The sequence below is a fragment of the Lycorma delicatula genome, chromosome 2 (genome assembly GCF_047948215.1).
Source record: "Lycorma delicatula isolate Av1 chromosome 2, ASM4794821v1, whole genome shotgun sequence".
NCBI lineage: Eukaryota > Metazoa > Arthropoda > Insecta > Hemiptera > Fulgoridae > Lycorma > Lycorma delicatula.
Genome location: NC_134456.1, coordinates 72,493,362 through 72,518,391, shown reverse-complemented (window position 1 = coordinate 72,518,391; position 25,030 = coordinate 72,493,362). Strand labels below are relative to the sequence as shown.

The 25,030-nt window shown below is 28.5% G+C and overlaps 2 protein-coding genes across 3 annotated transcripts in view; one reads left to right on the top strand and one right to left on the bottom strand.

Moving 5' to 3' along the window:
- The window catches only part of LOC142318902 (xibalbin-1-like), a 177,337-nt gene that overhangs the window by 53,739 nt on the left and 98,568 nt on the right, over positions 1-25,030 (bottom strand). The gene's annotated exons all lie outside the window — the stretch shown is intronic.
- LOC142318900 (uncharacterized) lies at positions 1,209-24,975 on the top strand. Its single transcript, XM_075355546.1, has 6 exons — positions 1,209-1,359; positions 8,874-8,998; positions 11,478-11,566; positions 13,810-14,068; positions 18,345-18,473; positions 22,682-24,975. The coding sequence occupies exons 1-6, from the start codon at positions 1,317-1,319 to the stop codon at positions 23,627-23,629; spliced, it is 1,593 nt and encodes a 530-aa protein (XP_075211661.1). The 5' UTR covers positions 1,209-1,316; the 3' UTR covers positions 23,630-24,975.

Genomic DNA, 25,030 nt, shown 5'->3' with positions numbered 1-25,030 from the left:
GCCAAATTAATGATTAGTAAGTTGTTTGTAGTCATTTAGATATTGCGCTGACTTCAAAATTTTTAAATTTACAGAATAAAGAATTATACGGTATTATTTTTCAATTTTCAATACTTTTTATTGACTCAGATGTTTCATTACCTTAACTATAGCAGTACTTTCTCACTGTTCAGTATTTCCGGTAACAGTATTTCCTGTTACCGGAAAATATTAAGAGAGTCAACCCACAGATATTCTACTTAAAATAAAATAAATTTTTATTTAAATTTTAGGAAATAAATAAAAATTAAACATTTTTCTAACTTCACACAATTTTTTATCGTCTAATATTTTCTTGATTGCCATATTATTTTTATATAATTTCTTCTTGAACGTCCATTTAATATAGTAACCCTAAAAAGTTATTAGTATCTCATCTAACTAATATTGTGTTTGTTTTTCGTTAAACAATCTTTTCATGATCAATCATCTTTGTAGAAAAAAAAGCATTTTTTAAAAATATTTTTATTTATAGTTGCTTCAACAATTCAATTCATTAGCGAATCATCAAGATCTGTGTGAATATACCGCCGGTAAACGTGTAGTCGTGAACAGAATCAGGCCGACCACTCCTAAGACGTGTGGTTAATTGAAACCCAGCCATCAAGGAACACTGGTATCCACGATCTAGTAACCAAACCCGAATAAAAGGTAAACAATATTGCTAATTGGGTATTATAAATAATAATTTTTTATTGACACAAATACCTACAAATGTTTCCCTGTAATAGAATAGATGTGTTGAATAGGTTTGTTAAATGCATATAACTGACCTGAAGGATAGAAAGCCTAACATAACAATTAATTCTCTATATTCTGTTTTGTTCTGGTTGGCATCATATAACAACTTACGATGGCTAATAATGAAATAAATTTTTTGCAACATGTAAAAAAGGGGCCAAAACTCGAACCCAGAACATCCGGATAAAAAGCAGCGATGCTACTATTCTGCCATGAAGATCGGAAATTATAAATACTAATGATACAGATTAAAAAAAAAAAAATAGTTAATTAAAAAATAAAGTATTTAAAAATTGATTGCAAATATGACACAATTACAGTTAAAAAAAAAAATGTAGTCCTTATTTGTATCTACCAAGCCCTAACTGATTAGATTATATTGTATTTCTCAATAAAAATATTCAAGTACTGATATAATAAAATTATTATTTAATTGATAGCATATTACTTTTTGAGTTATGTTTAATAAGTTTCAGTCGTTTATTTTAATTTGTTGGGATTTTAAAACAGAAAAAAATATTTATTAATTCATAATAATGTCTTATAAATATTTAATATTTATTACATTCTTATCACTTTGTAAGTTGTATTTTTTTTAATAATTTAATTAATGTTTAAGTTATTTTATATTTTACTTCTGTAATCTAATTTAAGTTGTTTTATAAAATAAGAGAAACGATTCTATTAATGTTCATAACCTTCAGTTGTTTAATAGATTCAACTCTTTTAAATCTCGCCAACTGAATTAAATACGTTTGTGTGAATAGTATGAATCTGAAGAATATATATACATGAATCAATTTTAATTAAAACACTATAACCTTTATCGTTTATAGATCGCTCTTTTTAGAAAATCTTTGATCACTTCACTCGATTTGGAAAATGAAAGTTTTCTCTTATATGGTATCCAAAACGAAAAACTTGTTGTAGAATAAAAAGCATTATTTTAAACATATATCTAAAGTAATTAACTTAATTAAAAGTTTCAATCATTTTTGAACTTTTATAAAATATTTCCTTATTTCAAATGTAATATTTAACGATTAATTGTACATAAGAATATTTTAGATAACTTAATGTGAGAAATTGTATTTTCATTATATGTCCTTGCCCCAATCTTAAAAAAATTTGAACGTACAGTATGCTAAGAAAGAAAAACTGAAATCAAATAATAATTTCTGTTACTTTGAGTATCTCTTGCTTCTATTGCAAGAGGGTTTACGCAAATAATAATGAAGTACAAACAATTATTCAAGTGGTATCCAACTCGAAATTATGGATGTTATTAATTAATTTCTTTCATTTTAGAAATCTTTCAAGTTAGATACCACGTAAATTATTAAACGTATTTTATTAAAATGTTACCCAATCTTTATAGGGCAATTTTATTACCCTGTTAATAAAATTGGTAGTATCCAACTCTAAGCTTGCCATTAATTAATTTCATTAATTTATTTTTCCAAGTTGGATACCACGTAAAATATTCTATTTTATTATCCTAAACGAAATAGCGATCAATCAACGCAGATTAACAGGTACCATTTATTTATTAATAAACACAAAACATTTCCTTTAATACTAGTTGTAGCTAATTATTTAATATAAATTATTTTAAGAAATGATGGACTGACTCCATAAATTATGATATTATAATTTTATTAGAAATTTAATATTATAATAATTAAATTTTATTTGTTTAACAAGTTTAATTTATTTGTCTAATTTATTTATTTTATTTTATTTAACAAATTTAATTTTATAAAATTTGTTGGATATTACATGATTAACTGTAGACACAGCTATTCATTTATTTATCTACTTTAAGATACACATCAATCAAAATTGTTCGATCACTAGCAAATGATTTTTTTTTTTAATTAAAAAAAAAAGTAATGAAAAAAATGAAATGTTTATAGTACACATTGTCATTTTTTAAATAATTATGAAAACTTAAAATTTTATTGAATTTAATCAAATTTCATTCTTTTCATCTCTTTAAAAAATAATAATTAGTGTGATTTTGCATAATAATAATGTTTTATTAATTTTTTACCAAATAAAATATAGCTTGCATGTTTCAATAAAATATTTTTGTTTTAAATTAAAATGCGATTTTTTAAAATTTTTAATTTATATACTTTATAATAAGAGTCCCAAAATATTTATTTTTAAGTCATCCACCCATTTTGAATAAATCAAACATCTCTCATTTTTTTTTTATTTTGAGAGCATTAAAAGTGTTACAGGTAAATTATTTAGTGATGGTTTATTATGAGTTGTTTATTATTATTTTTTTTAATTTTAATTTATTGAAAGTCATTTGTAGCCGTATCAAATACATTTTTGTGAAGTCAGACTTCTAATTACAATCTTTTTTTTTTATTTGCTTGTGTATGTTGTAATCTGTTCAGCTATTGAACAAGAAGAACCCCCCCCCCCCCCATGGCCCAATGGGATGAGGATGATATACAAGATATATGACATGTAAATGAGGTGTAATCTTGTACAAATTCAGGTCAACCATTCTTAACCCACCGGGTTGGTCTAGTGGTGAACGCGTCTTCCCAAATCAGCTAATTTGGAAGCCGAGAGTTCCAGCGTTCAAGTCCTAGTAAAGCCAGTTATTTTTACATGGATTTGAATGCTTGATCGTGGATACCGGTGTTCTTTGGTGGTTGGGTTTCAATTAACCACACATCTCAGGATTGGTCGAACTGAGAATGTACAAGACTACACTTCATTTACACTCATACATTTCATCTCCTCATTCATCCTCTGAAGTATTATCTAAACGGTAGTTACCGGAGGCTAAACAGGAAAAAGAAGAAGAAGAAAAAGAAGGTCAACCATTCTTGAAATGTGTGGTTAATTGAAGCCCAACCATCAAAGTACACTGGTATCTACTGTCTAGTATTCAAATTTATATCAGCTACTAACTTTTACTGGGATTTGAACCTCAGACCTTCAGATCATTTCTTAGGCTAGTATTAAAGGCTAGTATTAGCTTCAACTTTGAAAATCAGCTATATAACAACTGATTTGCGACAATGATAAATAATGATTATGATATTGAAATAAAGATTCATTACATTTTTTTTTAATATTTAAGACTTCATGAAAAAATGAATTTGTTAATGAACTTAAAAATTTCATAGTAATTTAAATTTTAAAATATTATCTAGAAAATAAAGAAGTAAAGAAAAAAGTAATAGAATTTAAATTTAATGAATTGATTAAAATATTTTGTCAAACAAATATAATTATTTTTTAATTGCATATTTATTTTAAACAAAGATCAATTTTGTACTGTTATTTCTGTCAATTACCAATAATTAGTGAAAGTTTAATTTTAACAAATTAAGAATAAATTTCAACAAATAATATAAGTACTAAGGAAAGAATTAATAAATAAAAGGAATAAAAGAAGAATATAACTAACTAGAATTGTTTATATTTTAGCTATTAAATATTTTAAACTATTAAATATTTTTAAATAGATTTAAAGTAATTATTCTAACATAAAAAGTATCATTACATAAAATTACTTTCTTTTGTTTCCAAATTGAAAAATAGAACATTTTTCTAATACTAAATAACAATTAATTTTTTAATAATATATGGACAGTGTGCTAATAATATGTTTAAATTACCTATTTTCTTCTGTATTATAAAAAAGCTGGAGAAGTATTGCATACTTTCCTGGCTATTAACAAAAATTAAAAGAGAAGAAAAGAAATAAATAAAAAACAGAATATAAATATTTTAGATGTGGCGAATAAAATTTAAGAAGACTTTTCCTAAAGATATTCATATACAGGTTTAGCTTAACAAATTTGCTTAAGTAAAGTTTTCTCTAAATCTAACACCAATAAAGGCTAAAATAATTTTTTTTAAATACATTTCTGCAGTTTAGTTCCTGGATCTATAATTTGAAATAATTGTAGACATTTTGTGATAGCTCTATAAATGAAGTATAAACTTTCAAAAAAAGTTCTAGAGGATCTAGATCAAAAGAACAAAAAACATATATTCAATTTTAAGAGATAGGAGTCGATTTTTTAATTTGCTTCAATTTTTATTCTCTAAAATATCTCTGATGAAAATCAAAATTGGTTTTATTGCGTTATTCCCCACCTCCTTAATGAATATTAAATAAAAATTCATATGATCAATGTCCCTTATATAGAATAATTTGTGTCAAATTTAAAGAAATTCATTTTGGTCAATCCTGATATATAAATCCAAAAGCACTGCAACACAAATATGTACATATGTACACATACGTACATAATTTTGTAGTCTAGATGAACTAGTTCTACCCTAAACCATACAGATTTGAAAAAAAATCTGTGTATTAACCAGGAAAGTAATAACAAGCTAAATTTATGCCTATTTATTCTACTCATAGTCTTCGTTCAAATACAAGATGATATAGATATTGTTAAAATTTCTATGATAAAAATGTATTAAAATTTCAAGTTTATAAAACTGCGCAGTTAACAAGACAGAAACTCAAATAACCTTTTTATGTAAAAAAAAATCCGATTTATTCTTTTTTTTACATTTGGTTTGCATATTATAAGAGCAAACCCAAAGTAAATTATCTTAGGAACTGCTATCAAAAGATCAAGAGAGTAACATTACTATAGTGGAGTGAAATGTAATTCAATACTATTGTACTCTTTTGCAGTTATTACAATGGTAAACTCTTTCTGTTTGTGGAAATAGATTTTTTACATAAAAGCTTTATTCAAAAATAATGTTATAAGTATTATACATTTTTTTAAGGTCAATATTTGAAAATCACCATACATTTGTTTGGGAAAAGGACTAATGACCATAGTAGTTGACGTCCAAAACACCCAAAAGAATAAAATAAAAGTAATAATAATAATATCCTAGATATTATTAGATCCACCATAGCAGTTGATACCAATAATCTCAGAAAGATAAAAATAATATCAAATATCAACCTATTCATTAGTTACAGTTGCTTACAATGAATGATGAAACCTGGCTTTAAACCTAAACATACTGTACTTAAATTGTGTATAATTTTGTATATCTGATTAGTGCAACTATATTATGGTATACAGGTAAACATAATTTTACATGATTTATTATATATTGGACACAAATGTACAATAAATCTATGCTATAATAAAATTTACTTCTTTACAAGCATAATTGTGTACAATAATCATTAGAAAAATTATTGAACATGTAATAATTAACAAAAAAATAAATAAAATTTTCTTAGTGTTTTAATATGTTGGTTAAGTTTTCTTTTTTCTAGTGTAAGACAATTCAGAACTGGAAGAAATTATGTTTTTATTTGTAGTGATGTATTCTTAATACAATGTATATTTTATGTAAGTGAATTCAGGGAAAAAGCAATTTGTAAATAAGTAATCAAATTCTTAATCCACATTATTTCATCCATGCAATAGAATAAACATTTTTGTCACATACATGGATATATAATATTGACTTTTTGAATAGTAAGGTACATAAAATATCTATCTGCGAGGTAGATAAAATAGTTATATAATTTTTCATATGGTAAATAAACTAAAGATAAAAACATTGTGCAGAAAGTTCTTGTATAACCTCAATTGTCCAAAAACACTGATGTGTATTAATAATACAAAAAATAAAACAATATGTGTATCCACAGTGATTTTTTATTATATCTAAATAATATAATTAATTTTAATGCAGGATAAAACAAATTTATAATTAATTGATTGCTTGTACTACACATGAAAGAAACTAAAATCAGGTTACTCAATGTACCATATAATTATTTTTTACAATACAAATGAAATTGTAATAATTTTGGTAAAGAAAAACAGAATTACTTTTATTTCACTGAAAAATTAATGATAAATTATTTTCATATTTTTTACAGAATTTTAAGAACTAGTTTCCATTTAATTGTTTGCAGATTTTTTTTTTATATTTCATATATTTGAATTAAAAAATAATCATCATTCAATTCTTAAACCACTGATATATAAAAGAAAGTAAATTTTCTCTGCCAAAATAGTGCTACATTTGGGAGCATTTTGAACAAACGTATTAAGATCTGGAATCAGTCAAAATAAAATAATGGCTATATGCCAGAATCTGATATCAGATTCTGTCAATAATCTTAATGCCACTGCTACTGGTGCTACTAAGTTACTCAGAAAGAGAATTTTTCTCAAAGATATTAATAAATTTACTGAATCAATTTTGTACTGGGTTTACAGTAGTAGTTTGAGAATAAACATTTTTCCAGAGACATAGGGAGTAGAATTAAGAGTATTCTTACATACTAAAATTTACACATTGTAAATAATTGTAGTTGACCTCTTTGTTTGCCCTATGATTAACATGGAAAGTCTTTAAGAAAATTATTTTAGAGATTTTTCTACATCTCTTGTACACTTTTTCATCTCTGAACAAATGGAATCATTTTTTAAAAGATTTATCAAGCATGATAAATATATGAGAAATATTTTTTATATCTTAGACAAAAGGTCTTTAGTGATGGCCACAGAACAAATTTAACATCAATTTTCATTTGAAAATTGACCATATGAAAAAATTAAAGTTGACTTTTTTTATTGTTATAATTAAAAATGTCAGGAAAATATAATATGCAATGCTATGTGTTATTGAGGGTGAAGGAACTTACTACTGTTATGCAACATTTCTTATCTTATAATTCTGCTCTACATTTTTGAATGTTTATCCATGGAAAATTCCATTTAATAAAAAAAAACATAAGCTAGTGTAAGGCAGCAAATCGTACCTTTTTTGAAATTTAAACTAACTGGAGGATTTGTATATAATATGTATTCCTATACAGCGGTGGCTAAAGAAGCATTAAGTATCTAGAAATTGTAAGATGACATAAGACTTGAAACTTCTAATGAACATTTATTTAAAATGTATTTTCGTACAAAGATTTGATAAATATGTACAAAGCTAAAGAAAAAGGATAAAAAAAGAATGGATTTGTAATGTGGACATTGAAGTAATTGGAAAAAAATTTCATGTGAAGGTCCTGGTGAGGCATGGCATTTTTCATGTGCTACAAAATTCTATTTCCATATCCCACACACAAGCTTCAAGCTTATTTGGCAACATTATCAAGAAAAATAATAATAAATAAGATAGTGCTAAAAGGATCAGTTGAAGGTGCAGAAAATAAAAATTAAAGGGAATAAAAGTTATAACTAATCTAAAAAGAAATAGAGTCGTCAGATACTCAAAAGTTAGGTTCAAATCCTACTAAAGGCAGTTACTTTTATACAGATTTGAATGTTAGACTGTGGATACCGGTGTTCTTTGGTGGTTGGGTTTCAATTAACCACATATCTCAGGAATGGTCGAACTGAGACTGTACAAGAATACACTTCATTTACTTAATACATATCATCCTCATTCAATCTCTGAAGTAATACCTTAGGTAGTTCTGGAAGTTAAACAGACAAAGAAAGATACTCAAAAATTCAGTTGGTAATAGAACAGAAAGAAGTCGACCTGTCTGAATGGAGCAAAGCACCTGCCCCTAGTAGATAAAACTGATGTATATTTTTACTGATTGACAATTAATTTTGTATTCTTGAGATCTGCAGATGTCTCTTATAAACAAACCACAGAAAGATGGTTGGGGACACCATCAAAGAGCCATTATGTTCAAATGTAACTGGCCTAATCTGGTGCTGAAATATTTCATAACTTTTCATGAGATAGCTGATTAATTAGAAAAGGCTATAAGCTAATTAATCAGAGAAGTTAAAAATTAATGATGATTAATTCAACAATTTTCTTCAACGTGAGTTTGATTGAGAATACTTGGTAAAACTTTTGTAATAAAAGTTTTAACAAAACCAAAAACATTATTCATATACTTAAAAAATGAAATAAGGCATTTTTTGAGTTTCCATGAAAAAGAATAATTTTTATAGTTAATGTAAATTAAATATTTATTTTCTAAATATTTTTATTTATTATTCTTAAGTAATGAATGAATGCTTTTTGTTAAACAAAATACATTGTTATATTTCATTCAGTTTAATAAAAGAAACTTCTTTTAACAGCTGCTGCAATTCCTTTAAAATATGAAAAGAAAATTGATAAAGAAATACATAGATCAGACAATAATTTGATCCCATTCAACATAATTGGAGGAAAAACGACCGACATAAAAAAACATCCTTATCAAGTAAGTAAATTATAATTTTCATATTTGAGTTTAATCACAGATAAAGAAACAATCTCATAAATTTATAAGTTAATTTAATATAATTATTTTATGTTATTAATTTCTTATAAAATCATCTTTATTAAAAAAATAATTTCATTAAAATCACGTTATTATGTATGCATTGTTTGCTTGGAGTCATACGTAAAATGGTTAAGAGTGATACCTTTAAAAATATTAGCTTAAGTTAGTTGATAAAATGAACTGTTAAACAACTGTACAATTATCAAATCTAAGTTTGAATTCTCAAAGTTGATGATGATATAAGTAATTTGTTTAATTTTAAACATACTCATATTTAAGGATACTGATTTAATAGCTTATTACAACAATACAAAACTATTTGATTAGAAACAGCAAATATTTTTTCTTTTTAATTTCCTCTTCTTAATTTTTTTTTTGTTTTCAGTCATTTGACTGGTTTGATGCAGCTCTCCAAGAATCCCTACCTAGTGCTAGTCGTTTCATTTCAGTATACCCCCTACATCCAACATCCCTAACAATTTGTTTTACAAATTCCAAATGTTGCCTGCCTACACTTCTGAACAATTTTCTTTAATCCACTCTTCTTTTGCTACTTTGCACTTCCTGTTTATAGTATTTCTTAATTGTCGATAGTTCCTTTTATTTTCTTCATCACTAGCATTCTTATATTTTCTATGTTCATCCATCAGCTGCATTATATCGTCTGAAATCCAAGGTTTTCTACCAGTTCTCTTTGTTCCACCTAAGTTTGCTTCTGCTGATTTTTTTTTTTTTTTAAATATTCTCCCATTCTTTTTCTATATTTTCTACCTTATCTTTTTTACTCAGACCTCTTGCGATGTCCTCCTCAAATATCTGCTTTACCTCCTCTTCCTCAAGCTTCTCTAAATTCCACAGATTCATCTGACACCTTTTTTCAGGTTTTTAAACCCCATTCTACATTTCATTATTACTAAATTATGGTCGCTATCAATGTCTGCTCCAGGGTAAGTTTTGCAGTCTACGAGTTGATTTCTAAATCTTTGCTTAACCATGATTTAATCTATCTGATACCTTGCAGTATCGCCTGGCTTTTTCCAAGTGTATATTCTTCTATTATGATTTTTAAATTGTGTGTTGGCAATTACTAAATTACACTTCATGCAAAACTCTATAAGTCAGTCCCCTCTTTCACTCCTTTTGCCTGGCTCGTATTCACCCACTATATTTCCTTCCTTGCCTTTTCTAATGCTTGCATTCCGATCTCCAGTTATTATTAAATTTTCATCTCCTTTTATGTGTTTAATTGCTTCATCAATTTCTTCTTATACGCTCTACCTCATCATCATCATGGGCACTTGAAGGCATATAGACATTAACACTCATTGTCGGTTTAGATTTCAATTTTATCCTTATTACAATGACTCTATTGCTATGCATTTTGAAATACTCTACTCTCTTCCCTATCTTCTTGTTCATTACGAAACCTACTCCTGCCTGCCCATTATTTGAAGCTGAGTTAATCATTCTAAAATCACCTGACCAAAAGTCATTTTCCTCTTCCCACTGAACCTCACCAATTCCTACTACATCTACATTTATCCTATCCATTATCCTCTTTAAATTTTCTAACCTACCAAGTTTTTTTAGAATTCTAACAGCTCCGACTCTTAGAATGTTATTTTTCAATTTTCTGGTGACACCTTTCTTAGTAGTCTCCACCTGGAGATCCGAATGGGGGACTAGTTTACCTCCAGAATATTTTATCAGGGAAGCTGCCTTCATCATTGTTATATGAAAATGCAGAGAGCTACATTTTCTTGGAAAAAAGCACATGTAGTTTTTCATTGCTTTCAGCTGCGCAGTAATCAGAAGATTGTTGATATGGTCGTTGATATGTTGATATGGTCGTTTAAGTCATCCTGACCTACACCCTTAACAACTACTGAAAGAGCTGCTGCCCTCTTTTAGGAATCATTCCTTAGTCTGGATCTCAACAGATACCTCTCTGATATGGTTGCACCTTCGGTCCAGCTACTCTTTATCACTGAGCTCTCAAGCTCCCTTACCATCGGCAAGTTCTAGTGATTCATAGAGGAAGTTTCTTCATTATGTATCTTTATATTATAGAAAAATACACAAAAGTGTATAAACTTATCGTAATAGAGAATTTTAACTTAGGTTTATTTTATTTATAGCAAAGTAGTTGTTGATATATGCTGTGTAGGTATTCAGTTTTGTTTTATTCTAATTTGCAGTACATGAAAGATAGATGTTAGTTTCAGCTAAAAAATCAGTCCATCTCAAATACATGAAAATTACTGTTACTCTACTCTAAAATTATTTTTTTATTAAAAAAGTAATTGTTTAATTTATATTTAAAATAGTAAAACAAAAAAAAATTAGGGGTTTTGTTTTTAATAATAATTTTTTTTTTCAAATATATTTTAATGAACATTATATCTTTTTTTAACAGGTTGCTATAATAATCAATGGAACGTTTGAAGGAAGTGGAGTTATCCTTGACAAAAATTGGGTGGCAACATTAGCATCCCTAGTGTTTCAGTAAGAATTTAATTTCAGAACAATAGATATAGTGTTGAATTTTGACATACCTGAGTCTGAGCTATGATTTTTGTTTATTTAAGCTTCTTTAAAGGCTTATTCTTAATCAAACTTCTTCAAAGATTGAAAACCTAATTACATAGCAAAAGTTAATGAAACTATAGCGTACTGGAGAGTATAATAGATTTAACAAAGTTTCTATAATTTCTCCTTAAAGTAAAATACACTTTAGCCATTTTACAAATTATTCAGTAATCTTTCAGGGTAAAGAATTATGGATGCCAAATTCAGACCATTACATTGCTGTTTTCCTGCCATAAAAAAAATGAATTTAAATTTGAATTGAATTTAAATTCTGTTTTCTTCATTTTGGTGAATCCCAAATAATATTGGTTGACAAAGTTTGACTTTGTTATAAATATAGCTTTGCTTTCAGTTAAAGGCTTCTTGTGATAGTTATGGTTTTTGATTAAAATGATCAATAAACTCATTCATACATTATTCCATATTGGTTTTTATTTTATTATTCCATGGAAGTTTTTATTCAAAAGAAGAAAGACATATACAACTTGAAAGCAGATGTACAGTTACGTCAAGCACAGTCTGAGATTTATTCTTTGTTGAACATTAAAAAGCTAGATCTATCAGCTTTATATTCTAAATTTATTAACCAGATGACAATTATATTAAAATATTAAGAAGTATATTAAAGAAGTTTGTTATGGAAGAAACTAACATAAAACATTTTGAGTAAAATATTACTTCACCCTTATGAATTCAGTAATGAAGATAGGCATGAAGATCCTCCTTTGATGTAAAACAATATTTAATTTTATTATTAATCATAGCCCATTAGTATTGATATAAATTAATTATATAATAATACCCACTAACCAACTATTTTTATTATAATGTCCAAGCACTTTCAGATATTAATCCATCATCAGGAACATTTATATGTCATACATTATAATTATTTCCTTCACAAATTAATATTAAATGAATTTTGAATTTTAAAAACAGAAATTATAATACAACAATTGATCGTCAAAAGGTAAAAATTATCTTGATGTTGTTTGTCATGTCAATATGAAGCTCTAAATTGTTATCTTGATGGATAAACTACTTCATACTTACATGATGGACAATGTCAGCATTATTTTTACATTTTGACAATCAATTGTTGTATTTATAATTTTTGTTTTTAAAATGCAAAATTCATTTAACATATTTGTGAAGGAAATAATTATAATGTATAACAAATAAATGCTCTTGATGATGGATTAATATCCGAAAGTGCTGGGACATAATAATAAAAATAGTTGGTAAGTGGAAATTATTATATAATAAAAACAATATTTATTATAAATAATATATAATTTCTACAAACCTATTGAATGGAAAGAAATATGTTCAAGAAACAACAACCTTTTATAACAAACACATTTTAAAATGATTTGCTTTCAAAATGCATGAAAACATACTTACATATTTTCTGGGCAGTGAATTGGAAGTGTCTGAGTTTAAATCCCAGAAAATATCATGCTTACCTATGTGATATATTAGTGCACATAATGATAGCATAATTACTCAAGATATAAATTCACAGAAAGCTATCACCATAGGTAATTTTCTTTGTGTTAAACAGGTGTGAGTGTTTTTTAATTGTTTTATAAAAAAAACAGGATACATTTTTATATATTTTGGTATCTTTAGCATCAGGCAGTGTACAAAGCTGTACTGCTAGAAAATTAAATATGATACAGTACAATGACTAAAAGAAGTAAACATAAAAGTGGATACTATCATATATTATATATTAACTACCAGCAAACATTGGAAGTCTAGTTACAAAAAAAAAAAAAAAAACATTATACAAATATGATCATATTATAAATTAAAGAGATTTTTCTGTGTTATAAGCTATTTTATGGATTTTGTTAGAAAAAATGATTTTTAAATAATTAAGACCTTATGCTATTATATTTATTTCTATAATTTTATTTATAATTTTTTTAAATTATTATAATTTCTGTTCCTGAATAATATGGACCCCAAGCAATGTGAATTGAAAACTGTTACTCAAATGACAGTTAATAGTAAGAGTTACTTTTACGCAACTGCAGTGAAATACTTGTAGGTGCAATTTTAAGCCCATTATAATTTACAGTTTAATATTTGTTATTAAAATATTAGTGAACGTGTATAAATATCACTAATTCAATTACATGTTTTTGTTTCAGTTTGGATTCTGATGACATAATTGTATCAGCTGGTAACAATGACTACAACAAAGGAACACGTTATGGAGTTCAAGAAATGACAGTACACCCAAATTTTGAATTTTACACATTGGATAATGACATTGCATTATTAAAATTAAATTCAAATATTAAGTTCGGCAAATCAGTTAGAAAAATTGCCATAGGAAATTCTTTAAAGGATGGCCAGTCTGTCACATTAAGTGGATGGGGACTAACTTCTGAAAGTGAAACAGAAAAGGTGAGATAATTCTTGTAAAGAAAATAATACGTGTATTACTAATTAAAATAAAAAAGAAACAATATTGTTTTGCTGTTTAACAATAATTAGAGTTTTTTGAAACACAAACCATTAACAACCAAATGACTTACTAGGATCCTGGTTCTTCTTGTTCTGCAACACCAAGAACACCTTCAGAAGTAGTATCCAGGAAATTGAGGTGCTTGAAATAAATAAAAATGCCACCAGTTAAGACATGGTTCAGTAAATCATTGGTGGTGATTCCTGTAGATCACCATAGTTAACTCTGGAAATGTGGGTGTAATCCACTCCAAACTGTTGGGATTTTTTGGCACTAATGATTATAACAATCAATCCCAAAATAATAAAGAAAAAAAGGGTTTCAGTAAGATTCCACTACCTATGAACATCTCAGGAAATCAAGAAACCTAGTCAATTTTTTCCCAGTCATTAAATGATTTGAGGATATTTTACATTTCCATTTATTATGTGTCAATCTTTTAACTTTATTGTGTTATAACACTCTACACTTTCAGTTAGTTTCTTTATTCACCCACCAGTATATCAGGATAGGATAGAAGTTTATTGCTTGTATCCTGCTTAACAGTTTAAGGAGAGACGATACATTTTAATACCAACTGTTCTTTAATAAAGTTTCACCCAGTATACTGTTATTGAGTTCTAATTAACCCTGCCCTATCAATCAAGTGATGTAAAAAAACAACATGTAAATTTACTTGCTAAGTGAACAAAGAAGAGTTGAACCCTTGCCCCTGAGTTGTCACAGGCTCTGATTCAAAACCAAACCCACCGGGTTGATCTAATGGTGAACTTGTCATTGTAAATCAGCTGATTTTGAAGTCAAGGGTTGTATGGTTCAAATCCTGGTAAAAGCAGTTATTTTTATACGGATCTGAACACTGGATCATGTATACTGGTATTCTTTGGTGGTCGGGTTTCAATTAACTGCACATCTCAGGAATGGTCACCTTAAAACAGTACAAGACTTCATTTACACTCATACATATCATCCTCATTCATCCTCTGAAGTAATACCTTACACTGGTTCCAGAGACTAAATGGAAAAAAGAGGCTCTTATTCACTATAGTTGCATAAGATACCTATAGATTTCCACATTTCATGGGATGCAACCAAGCTATACCTATATTGTTTTTCTCTACAATGTTTACCCTTCAAATTAACAAAATTTAAGTGTACTAATTTATGGACCACCAATATAATTTATCTCCACAAGATTTTGCGATGCAACTTTCCTCTTCCTAAGAAAAGGTAAACATTTTTGAACTAAATTTCACCAATAATTTTAACCATCTCCAGCAGCATTACAGTTTTAACATTTTCTATTCATTTTATTTCTGTTTTTCCTTCAGATTATGTTTAATTATATTTATAAAATAAATAAAAGAAAAATTAAAGACTAATTTACGAAACCATATCAGTTTATCACAGAAATGAAATATATTTTTTTCTCTTTTAACAACTTTCATTTGCTGCTAACATTGTCTGTAGCTGAACATGCACTTATTATCACGGTAGATGTTTAATTTATTTAAACAAATAATAATTTTAAAACAAATATTTAAAGTGTTCTATGCATTTAAGAATGCATAAGGCTATCTATAAGAAAAAAATTAATATATATCATTTTTAAAATGAAAAAAAAACTGTCCTTATATTTATGAAAAACAATGTAAGCAATTACATTATTTTGTGTGTGTTCTTTTTTTTTTTTGTTAAACAACAAAAATTCAATAGCTGCAGGAGGTAATTGGTTTTTTACTTCCTTGTACAAAGTAAAGGTAGTATTGCAATCACAACAAATTCCGATTTTCAGATTTCAACAGAAATATCCATTTTGATCATCCTTGAATCAACCTTGACTAGTTTTGGCATGACATCTGTACATATGTACGTATGTATCTCACATAACTCAAAAATAACTAGCCACAGAATGTTGAAATTTTGGATTTAGGACTGTTGTAACATCCAGTTGTGCCCCTCCCCTTTTGATTGCAATCAACTGGACCAAAAGTGTCCAAAAAAGCCAAAAATCACAAAAAAATTTGGATTTTGGACTTTTTCTTAACTGCAGTAATTTATGTTATATCGTTGAAAAGCGATATAACATAAATGATACTTATTTTCATTGGTGCCAGAGTTATAGCCAAATGAAATTTAATTAATGAAATATTTGAATCTTACAAGAGGGAAGGCACATCGGTTCGAATCCAACTTCATGTCATATATTCTTTTTTTACTTTTTTTTTTAATTTCAGTATATTGATTTATTAATAAATATTAAACTCTGATTGTAAAAAAAAATTACAATAAATAATAATTCAATAATAACAATAAAAAAAAAATATGAAAAAGATCAGAAGTTATTAGTGAAATAAAACTTTATGTACTTTTCATTTTAATTCAAACATTTTTAGAGGTTATTAATAAATCAGTATATTTATATTAAAAACAAAAGTTAAAAAAACATATATGTATATGAAATCAGATTCGAACTCATGTGCCCATGGTTACCCATCTGACACATTCTCACTTACACCACTTAACTATAACTACTTGAGCAACGTGAAACAAAAATAAAAATATAAATTAATATAAAATGTTGATATGGACACCACAAAAAAATGTGATGCAATGTGATTTCCATCAAAATGCAGTTGTGTAACTACCACTTTATTAAAAAATTGGAGGATCATATCTCCCTTTCAAATGAAATATCTTTAAATGAAGTGCAGCAAAAAATGTGTATATGTAATTTAATAGGTATAGAAGGAAATCAGATTTTTTTATTTTATGGGCAGGGACCTACCAGATGCAAATATTTTACAAGGATTTCAAATGACTGTTGACATATATCTAACTGAAATATGTCATCCATCTAACTGAGGTATTCCCTTTGAGAACTACTCAAGTTACACCTCAACTACTCCTACCATAGCTAGCCAGCTAAAGTAGATGTCAATCTTATTTGACCGTATCTTCCTATAACATAGCCTAATTATTGATAGACCCTCATGTGTATCCAGATATATGTTTGAAATTCATTACCATAATGTAGGAAGAAGATAAAGAAAATATTCAATAAGGATATCATATAAATAAAGATCATATAATTCAAATTATATGAAAATTGTTCTTCAACATGAACATTCAAATTTATTTTCCTCCTTTTTCAGTGGTCATCATTAGTTTTGCTGTTCATAACTAATTTAAAAGTGATTAGTTAACCCCTCTGTATATCCCAAAAAATATGTTTAATTTAAATTATTTTGTTGCCTCTGTCAAATTTGGTGTACTTTTAAATCTCATACTTTTTAGCATGTTTTAAATCTCGGTTTTTAAATATCATTCGTGTTTTTATATCTAGGTGTATGTAAGAATATACAGTGTGATAATGCAGTCACATTGTAAAACTCCTGGATTTCTGTGTTTTACAGGGTACATTTCAAAAAGAGCATGCAACAAACTAAAATAAAACATACTGACAAACACAAAAAAAATTCAAGATTATAGAACTTAAACTGCAGTGACTTTACAATGTAAATACATAAATGTAATCATTTTACAAACTGAATTCATATTCATTCATAAGAGAGCCATACAAGTGCAGAATCAAACTTTGCAAATCAACTCATAATAAATGGATAAAATTCAAAAATATTAAAGCACTATGAAGATTTTTTACACTTAGAACATAAAAACAAAATAGCAGCATTAGGAAATTTACAGATATACTGAACGTGTCAAGAACATCATATTAAATGAAGAAATATTAATACATTAATAATATTATATTATTCAGTTTTATACTTAGTGGCTTTCTATTCGCATTAATAATACCACCAATGACCCCCTAACAGAGAAAGAGTTCATAATAGTTCTGAAGAAAATCTTAAGAAAGAAAATTTAAAGATTAATATAAAGGAAACAATTTACTTGATCATTTATTTAATAATCATTAATAATCTTTATGTTTAAAAAAAATTACCAACATGATAATTCCCTAACAGTAATTTCCTAATCTTCTCTTCAATGCCATTTGAATTTCTTAATTACCATAAATAAACATTTTTTCTTAAATTTCCTAAAGTATGATATTCTCCCAATAAATTCAGCATGAGATAACAGATAAAAGAAAATATTAAATGAAGTAATATTAAATCATAATATATATATATATATATATATATTCTACATTAAAGTAATATATTCATGTAATTATGTTCTCTTTTCTAGGCTAGCCCAATTTTTAAAGAGCTTTCTTTAAAAATTGTAAATAAAACTACTTGTTCTTCAGTTTATCAAGATGAAAATATCACAAGTTCTATGATATGTGCTTATCAAAATAAAGCTGGTCCATGTTGGGTGAGTTAAGCATTTATAAAGATAAATCAATAATAGAAATTTAAATGTAGATCATGATATATTTAATTAATATAAAAACAAATCTGACTTTTTAAAATGTTGTGGGTAGGGCATGGCAATCCTACCTCTGTGTTATCACCATAAAAACAGCCTCTCAGGAGTTGTGATAATCTTTTCTTCTATACTCCAGTCATGCTTAGGGATGTGAATTTTGATCTCAAAAAGCAATGATTCATTTAAAGAAAGGATGTGTGTAAAAACAATATGATGAAGTCTAGTTTACTGATATAACTGTTAAAGAGAAATCAAACTTCTAAGCATTTGGAGTTTGGAGCTCTGTTGCTTCTGGTAGATGCTTGTACACAGGAAGACTTAGTTTAATAAGACAATTAAAGGCTCTATGATAGGTATTTTCTAGACATGAAAAGTGAAATAAATACTTTATTAATTTTTAAACTATCACTATGATTTAATTCTTTCTACACAAGTAAAAGAATTAGTGCCAAAGAATACACTATATTAAGAAAATTCTTGAGGTGCTTTCTGATCAAAAGTTTATTTCTATTTTATAGTTTGGATATAATTTTACTAAAATTTAATAGTAAGGCTGACATTCATAAAACAATAAATAAGTATAATAATAAACAATTTTTGCCTAAAGTATTTTAAACTTTTTTCTACTATCATTTTTTAAATATACACCACTTACTGCCATCTAAAATTATTTGTCTATTACTTATTTTTAATCTGTATCATGTTTTTTCTTTGCTGTTTTGTATCGGCTTCTTCTCATAGCCACTAAACTTTCCCTAGTATTTAAATGTATTTTAATAATAAATATTTTCTTTAGTCTATTTCATTTATGCAATCTGTTTATTTATTTCCACATCAAAATACATCCAATTCTGCCATTTTTATTTTTTTTTAAACTCCCCCAAGACGACCAGCCCACGCTAAAAAGCTTAACACAGTCGCCTTAGGGTTTCATGGCAGTGTAATCTGCACCCTAGGTCGTCTGAACTCGGATATCCCACCGCTTGGCGCCTCCCGTGCCTCCTTGAAAACATACTAATCACCTCTTCCAGTGATCAGAATTTTACTCTGCAGAAGAGCACCCTTCCAGTCACTATTATACCTGATCAAGACACATATTTCATTTGCCCTTCACAGTTACGCATCCCCCCATGCACACCTCGAGGGTCCCCCATGCCATCATTGGGGAGCTCCGACCCACTCACTCTTGCATGTGAGTAGGCCCGAACACCCTAGGCATAGGAGCTGCCTCCTGGCCCCTACACGCATCAAGATGGACTTGTACCTGTCCTCGATCCCCCACGCATTCCCATTACCCCTCATTACTTGTTGTGCCATGCCTCCCTCGGCATCAGCGGTAGAGCACCGCACACAATATCCCCCCACTCAATGTCCATCGGTATATCCGGCAGCATAATCCAACAACAACATGAGCAAAGACAAATAATACAATCATAAATTCCTAACCTAGCAAAGCACATTAACAACTACAAAAATAAAATACATTTCGACGCCTATGATGACATCGAGGGCCGTGTGCAGGTCAAGGGGATTCCTCCTCCCTCTTCGCTGTTAGTAAGAGATGAGCCACTCTCTCTACATCCCTCCATCCATTCCCACTCTGGAGCATGTGTCTGATGACGTTATCTGGTGTTACGGCCACCGGAATCTGACGTCTCTTGTTCTCCCACCTGACACAGTCGAACCAGGTGTGATCGGCTGTGTCAGCGGTTGCACAGTAACTGCAACCCGCCGTTCTCCTCCTCTTGAAGCGATGCAGATAGCTATCAAAGTTCCCATGGCCTGAAAGTAGTTGAGTGAGGTAGTATCCAACTTCACCATGCTTATGTCCCACCTAAGCACTCACGTCAAGAATCAGACACATAGTCCACCGTCCTGCCTGGCTCGCCTCCCGCTGTTGCTGCCAGATGGCCATGATCTGCGCCCTTGCATTCTCTTTGTTTACACCTTCAAACCGCATGCATCGTTCCTCCACCAATAGGTCTATTGGCGGCGTTCCCGCAATGACGCAGATCGCGTCATAGGAGACAGTCCTGTATACACATGTCACCCGCAGCAGAAGTAATTCTCACGTTGTGTCCAGGGACACAGTAGTGTCCCTGGACACTACTGGCAACCTTTTCAGAAAGAGCCTGCGCCTCCCCCGCTCCATTCCTTATTTTTAACTCCAGTCCATCTCCCCTGCATTTCCTGGCCGAAATCACAGCCCCTGCCATTTTGCCAGCCGTCCGAGCCTTGACCTCCCGTAAAAGCTGAGCGTATGACAGCCCTTCTTTGTGTATGACCACCGTCTTTGCAGCTTCTCTCGGTTGTTGAGGCGTACTCTTCCCCTTTGGCTTTTTTGCCATGACAATCTTGAGTGTTACTCCATCTCTCCTGGCCCTGTATTCCTGGATCTTCCGGAGTTTGTCTGCAATCCATCCCTGGACAACCCCCGTCGGAACTGTGGCCCCCACCACGCTCTCTATTTTCTCCATGCCGTCAACCAGGTGCTGCGTGACCATCTCATCTTCCAGCGTCGAGTCAACAACTAGCAATATCCAATTCTGCCTATAGGAAAGTATCTGAGCCCAAGATGAATAATAGTTTACCCACCACTATCAGCTCAAATTGCTCATTCAGGACCATCAGTTGACCTTACATATTGCAAGACTAAGATCAATTATAGAAGCAATTAACTTCATCTCAACAACAATCAATATACGACCAAAAGGAATAATTGTAGAAAAAATACCACTATTTTGCTGAATAAAGTCCCAACTAACTATAAATACAATAATGAATATTTGCCTACCTGCTTATGCCAATGAAGTCATCTTTACATCTCTCCTTACATTTGTAATAAGTATGAACAACATAATCCAATTTCCTTGAAATTTGTTGAATATCAGTGTCTTAAACTTCCACTAAGTTTTATTAGAAAAAAAATAAATAAAATACGTTCTTGTGAATGGTAAGCATGATCCAAACATATAGGCATCTACCTCTTAAACATATACTTCATTAAGTTTTTTGTGAGGGTAGTAGTTTTACAAAAATTGTCCTTTATTGTTGGACATTAATGATGTAATTAATCTACCAGAAAAAGTGGATTAAAATATAATCATAAATTTAATTTTTTTAAGAATTACTAAATAGTGAAATAAATAACATTAAGACAATAATCTGATTCCACTAAATGTATTAACTGATTTTGGATCACCTTATTTATATATACCAATATTGATTAAATCATTCTTGAGATGGGTTACTGGACACCAGAATGATTTAATATTAATTTTTTGGCAGATTTTACTAGTCAAACAAGATCATTGCAATGAAAAAATATTTATTAGTAGTAATACATTATTTCAGCAACTAAAAAATAAAAAAATTGGATAATGAATACTTAAATAAAAACTTTTAAAAAAATTATCATAAAATTAATATAATGATGTAGTGAATAAAAAGTAAAACCAGAAAGAAAGTTTGAGCTAACAAATTTAAAAAAACAATTAACAAAATTATACATTTAAAAAAAAAATTCTGTGTTCTTATATTTATTGCTCATTTAATATGAAGCAAATAAAAGGATTAAATTCTTATTCATGATAACAACTAGTTTTCTTCAAGTTAAAACTAGTTTTCACTTTCTAACCTGGATTTTTCTATTTTGATATATTTGCTGGAAATATTTGTTTCTAAATAACTAATTTTGTTTATTTTACTGCTTTACTTTTCATTAGACTTGTGTGTCTCAGCTAAAGGAAAAATTTGAAGTTTGGGTTCAGTTAGTAGTACTATCTCAAGAATTGAACTTTTTCCTTTTCTTTTATATTATATTTACTTCAAAAGCTTAAAACTGATACACGTGAATATAAAATAGAAATTTTATAACGCATGAAAAATGCCCTGCCTGATCAGGATTCAACTTCAGAACTATCCATATGAAAGACTGAGATACTATAACTTTGCCATGAATATAAGCAGAGTGGAGAGAGGTCTTTAAATTGGATATGATTAACAGCCAAACTCCTATTCGAATTATATCATGTTCTGAAATATTATTATCTTAAAATATTAAAAAAACACTATTAAGTACTTATAAATTTAGTTGTTATGATTAATTATTAAACATTGTATAGTACAAACAAATTTAAAATTTTTTGTTACAGTATGATTTTGGTGATACCATTGCTGATAATAATAAAAAATTTGTGTATGGCTTATTTTCTTGGGCTAAAGGATGTGCTCTTGATAACTACCCTGGAATTTATACAGATCTAGTTTCTTTAAATAAATGGATACAATCAATAATAAAGAAGAAAGATGACATATCTGTTTCTGATAGACTTGATCTAGAAAAGACAAAAAATTACAAAAATGTTGAACGTCCTCTATTTTTAACACTAAAGAATAAGGCAGTAAAAATACAAAACTTATTTTTAAAAAATCATTTCTTATCTAAGAGAAGTGCAGACTTATATTTGAATTTACTTAATAATAATAATAATAACATTGAAACTGAAATTAAGAATGCTATAGAAGAAGAAGAAAATGAAGAAGCCCATGCTGATGAAGAAGAAAATGAACAAGAAGAGGAAGAAGATGAGGCAGAAGAAGAAGCAGTTGAAATCATAAAAGAAGAAAAACTTCTTGAAAATTTAGATGAAAAAAGTTATGATAATGATATTAATGAAATTGAAAATCAAGAGTTAGAATATGAAAAAGAAACTGATGATGGGTTACATATAGCAAAAAGAGATATAGATTCGGTTAAATTTTATGGTGGTGTTTACGGTGATGATTATGTAACTGATGAAACAATAAGAGAGGAAGAAGAGGAGGAAGCTCTTGCTGCTGAAGAAAAACTAGAACAAGAAGAGGAAGAAGAAATAGCAGAAGCTGAAGGACAAATTTTTGAAAAGGAAGTAACACCTGAGCTTGCTAAATTATTAACTGCAGAAAAGGAAAGAGAAAAAGAAGTAAAAGAAATGGGAGATTTAGAGGAAGAAGAAGAGGAACAAACTGAAGCCGAGGAAGAGGATTTGGCAAAGGAGTATGGGAAAGAAGAAGAAGAAGATGATGATGATGGAGAAGAAAATATTCTGGAGGATAAGTAATTTTTTTTAATGACTTAATTATAAGGATTCCATCAGAGCTGATGCAATACAAAGTAATAATGACTAAATTCATTTGAAAGTGCTTTTGTAATTCATGAACATTTTGTTCGTATCTTGTTCTGGGCTATGATATGGGGTAGACTGTAAAAGTAACTGGTTACTAGGAATAACCTGTTAGATCTGTAGAGGTGGAGACATTTCTCACATTCTTTCTTTTTTAATCCCTCAATTATTGTTACATTTTTCTTGATCAAGCTGAAAATTGACTTAACGATGCAATTTTTTTTTACCGTTTTAACTCACACTGTTCTATAGCCTTTTCTGATGTTCATCAAAAAGTCATTTTTCTTTTCAAATTATCCAAACATACTCATAAAAATGGGTATAGATATTTGTTGTATCTATTAGTTTCAAATATTGACTAATACGTAATTTTTTATTGGATAAAGTACGTCATTCAAAATTATGATTTGAAGTGTTATATTAAGAGGTTATTAACTAAATACCTGAAACCATTTTTTGACAGTGTACTAAATAATAAGTGGTTTGATAAATAATGTAAGTTCATCATTTTATCGCTTATCATTTATTCATCAAAAGTAGAATGTCAACAAACTGTTCATGTCACAAAATAACGATGTGCAAAATATAATGTAGAATAAATTACATCACATTAAAATACTACCTAATTTAGTTTTTACTTGAATAAGCTCTTTTTAAACAGCTTACTGAACCAAAAAGCCCTGCTCAAATTATCGTAGCATAGCATTGTTTCCCATGTTGGACTGTTTCTGTGGAATCCTTATTTTTCTCTGTTGCAAAGTTTGATGAGTAAGAAATATATTATTAGCCAGTGGTTGATGTACATTACATATTGTCATTTTTATTATTTAAAAGATAATACATATAAATATATGTATATATATAAATTGCTTTCATTTATATAATTTTTTTTTATTATAATTTAACATTTTTATCTTATAAGGGCAGTATTCCTTTCTTTAAAATTAAATTTTATTATTTTTTTTTTTTTTACTTCTATTAGAAATAATTCAAATTCTATTACTGATTACTTTCCTAACACATTAACATTCTACATTTTAATATTGTTGTTAACTGAATATTAATTTCAGTACTTAATGTAAATGAAGTAAAAAATTTAAGCATTTCATTCTGATTAGATAGCAGCTCTGTAAATTAATTACTTAAAGTACTGATAAATGTAAGATCGATTTTGAAAGAGTGTTTAATGCAAGCTCACACACATACATTGAGTTGTCAAGCATTGTGAAGCTCATGCAAATGTGAGTGGTTATTCATTAAAACAAACAATCTACAGTTTTTAATTTGTGTTTTTTCTTGTAAACTATCTATCGCACCTTCTGACCTTTCATTAGGTCC

Bases quoted from the DNA above. Each gene is read 5' to 3' on its own strand.
- LOC142318900 (XM_075355546.1), top strand. From the start codon at position 1,317: ATGTCTTATAAATATTTAATATTTATTACATTCTTATCACTTT. The intron at 11,567-13,809 runs GTAAGAATTTAA...TTTTTGTTTCAG, and splicing joins TTAGCATCCCTAGTGTTTCA to TTTGGATTCTGATGACATAA. The intron at 18,474-22,681 runs GTGAGTTAAGCA...TTTTTGTTACAG, and splicing joins ATAAAGCTGGTCCATGTTGG to TATGATTTTGGTGATACCAT.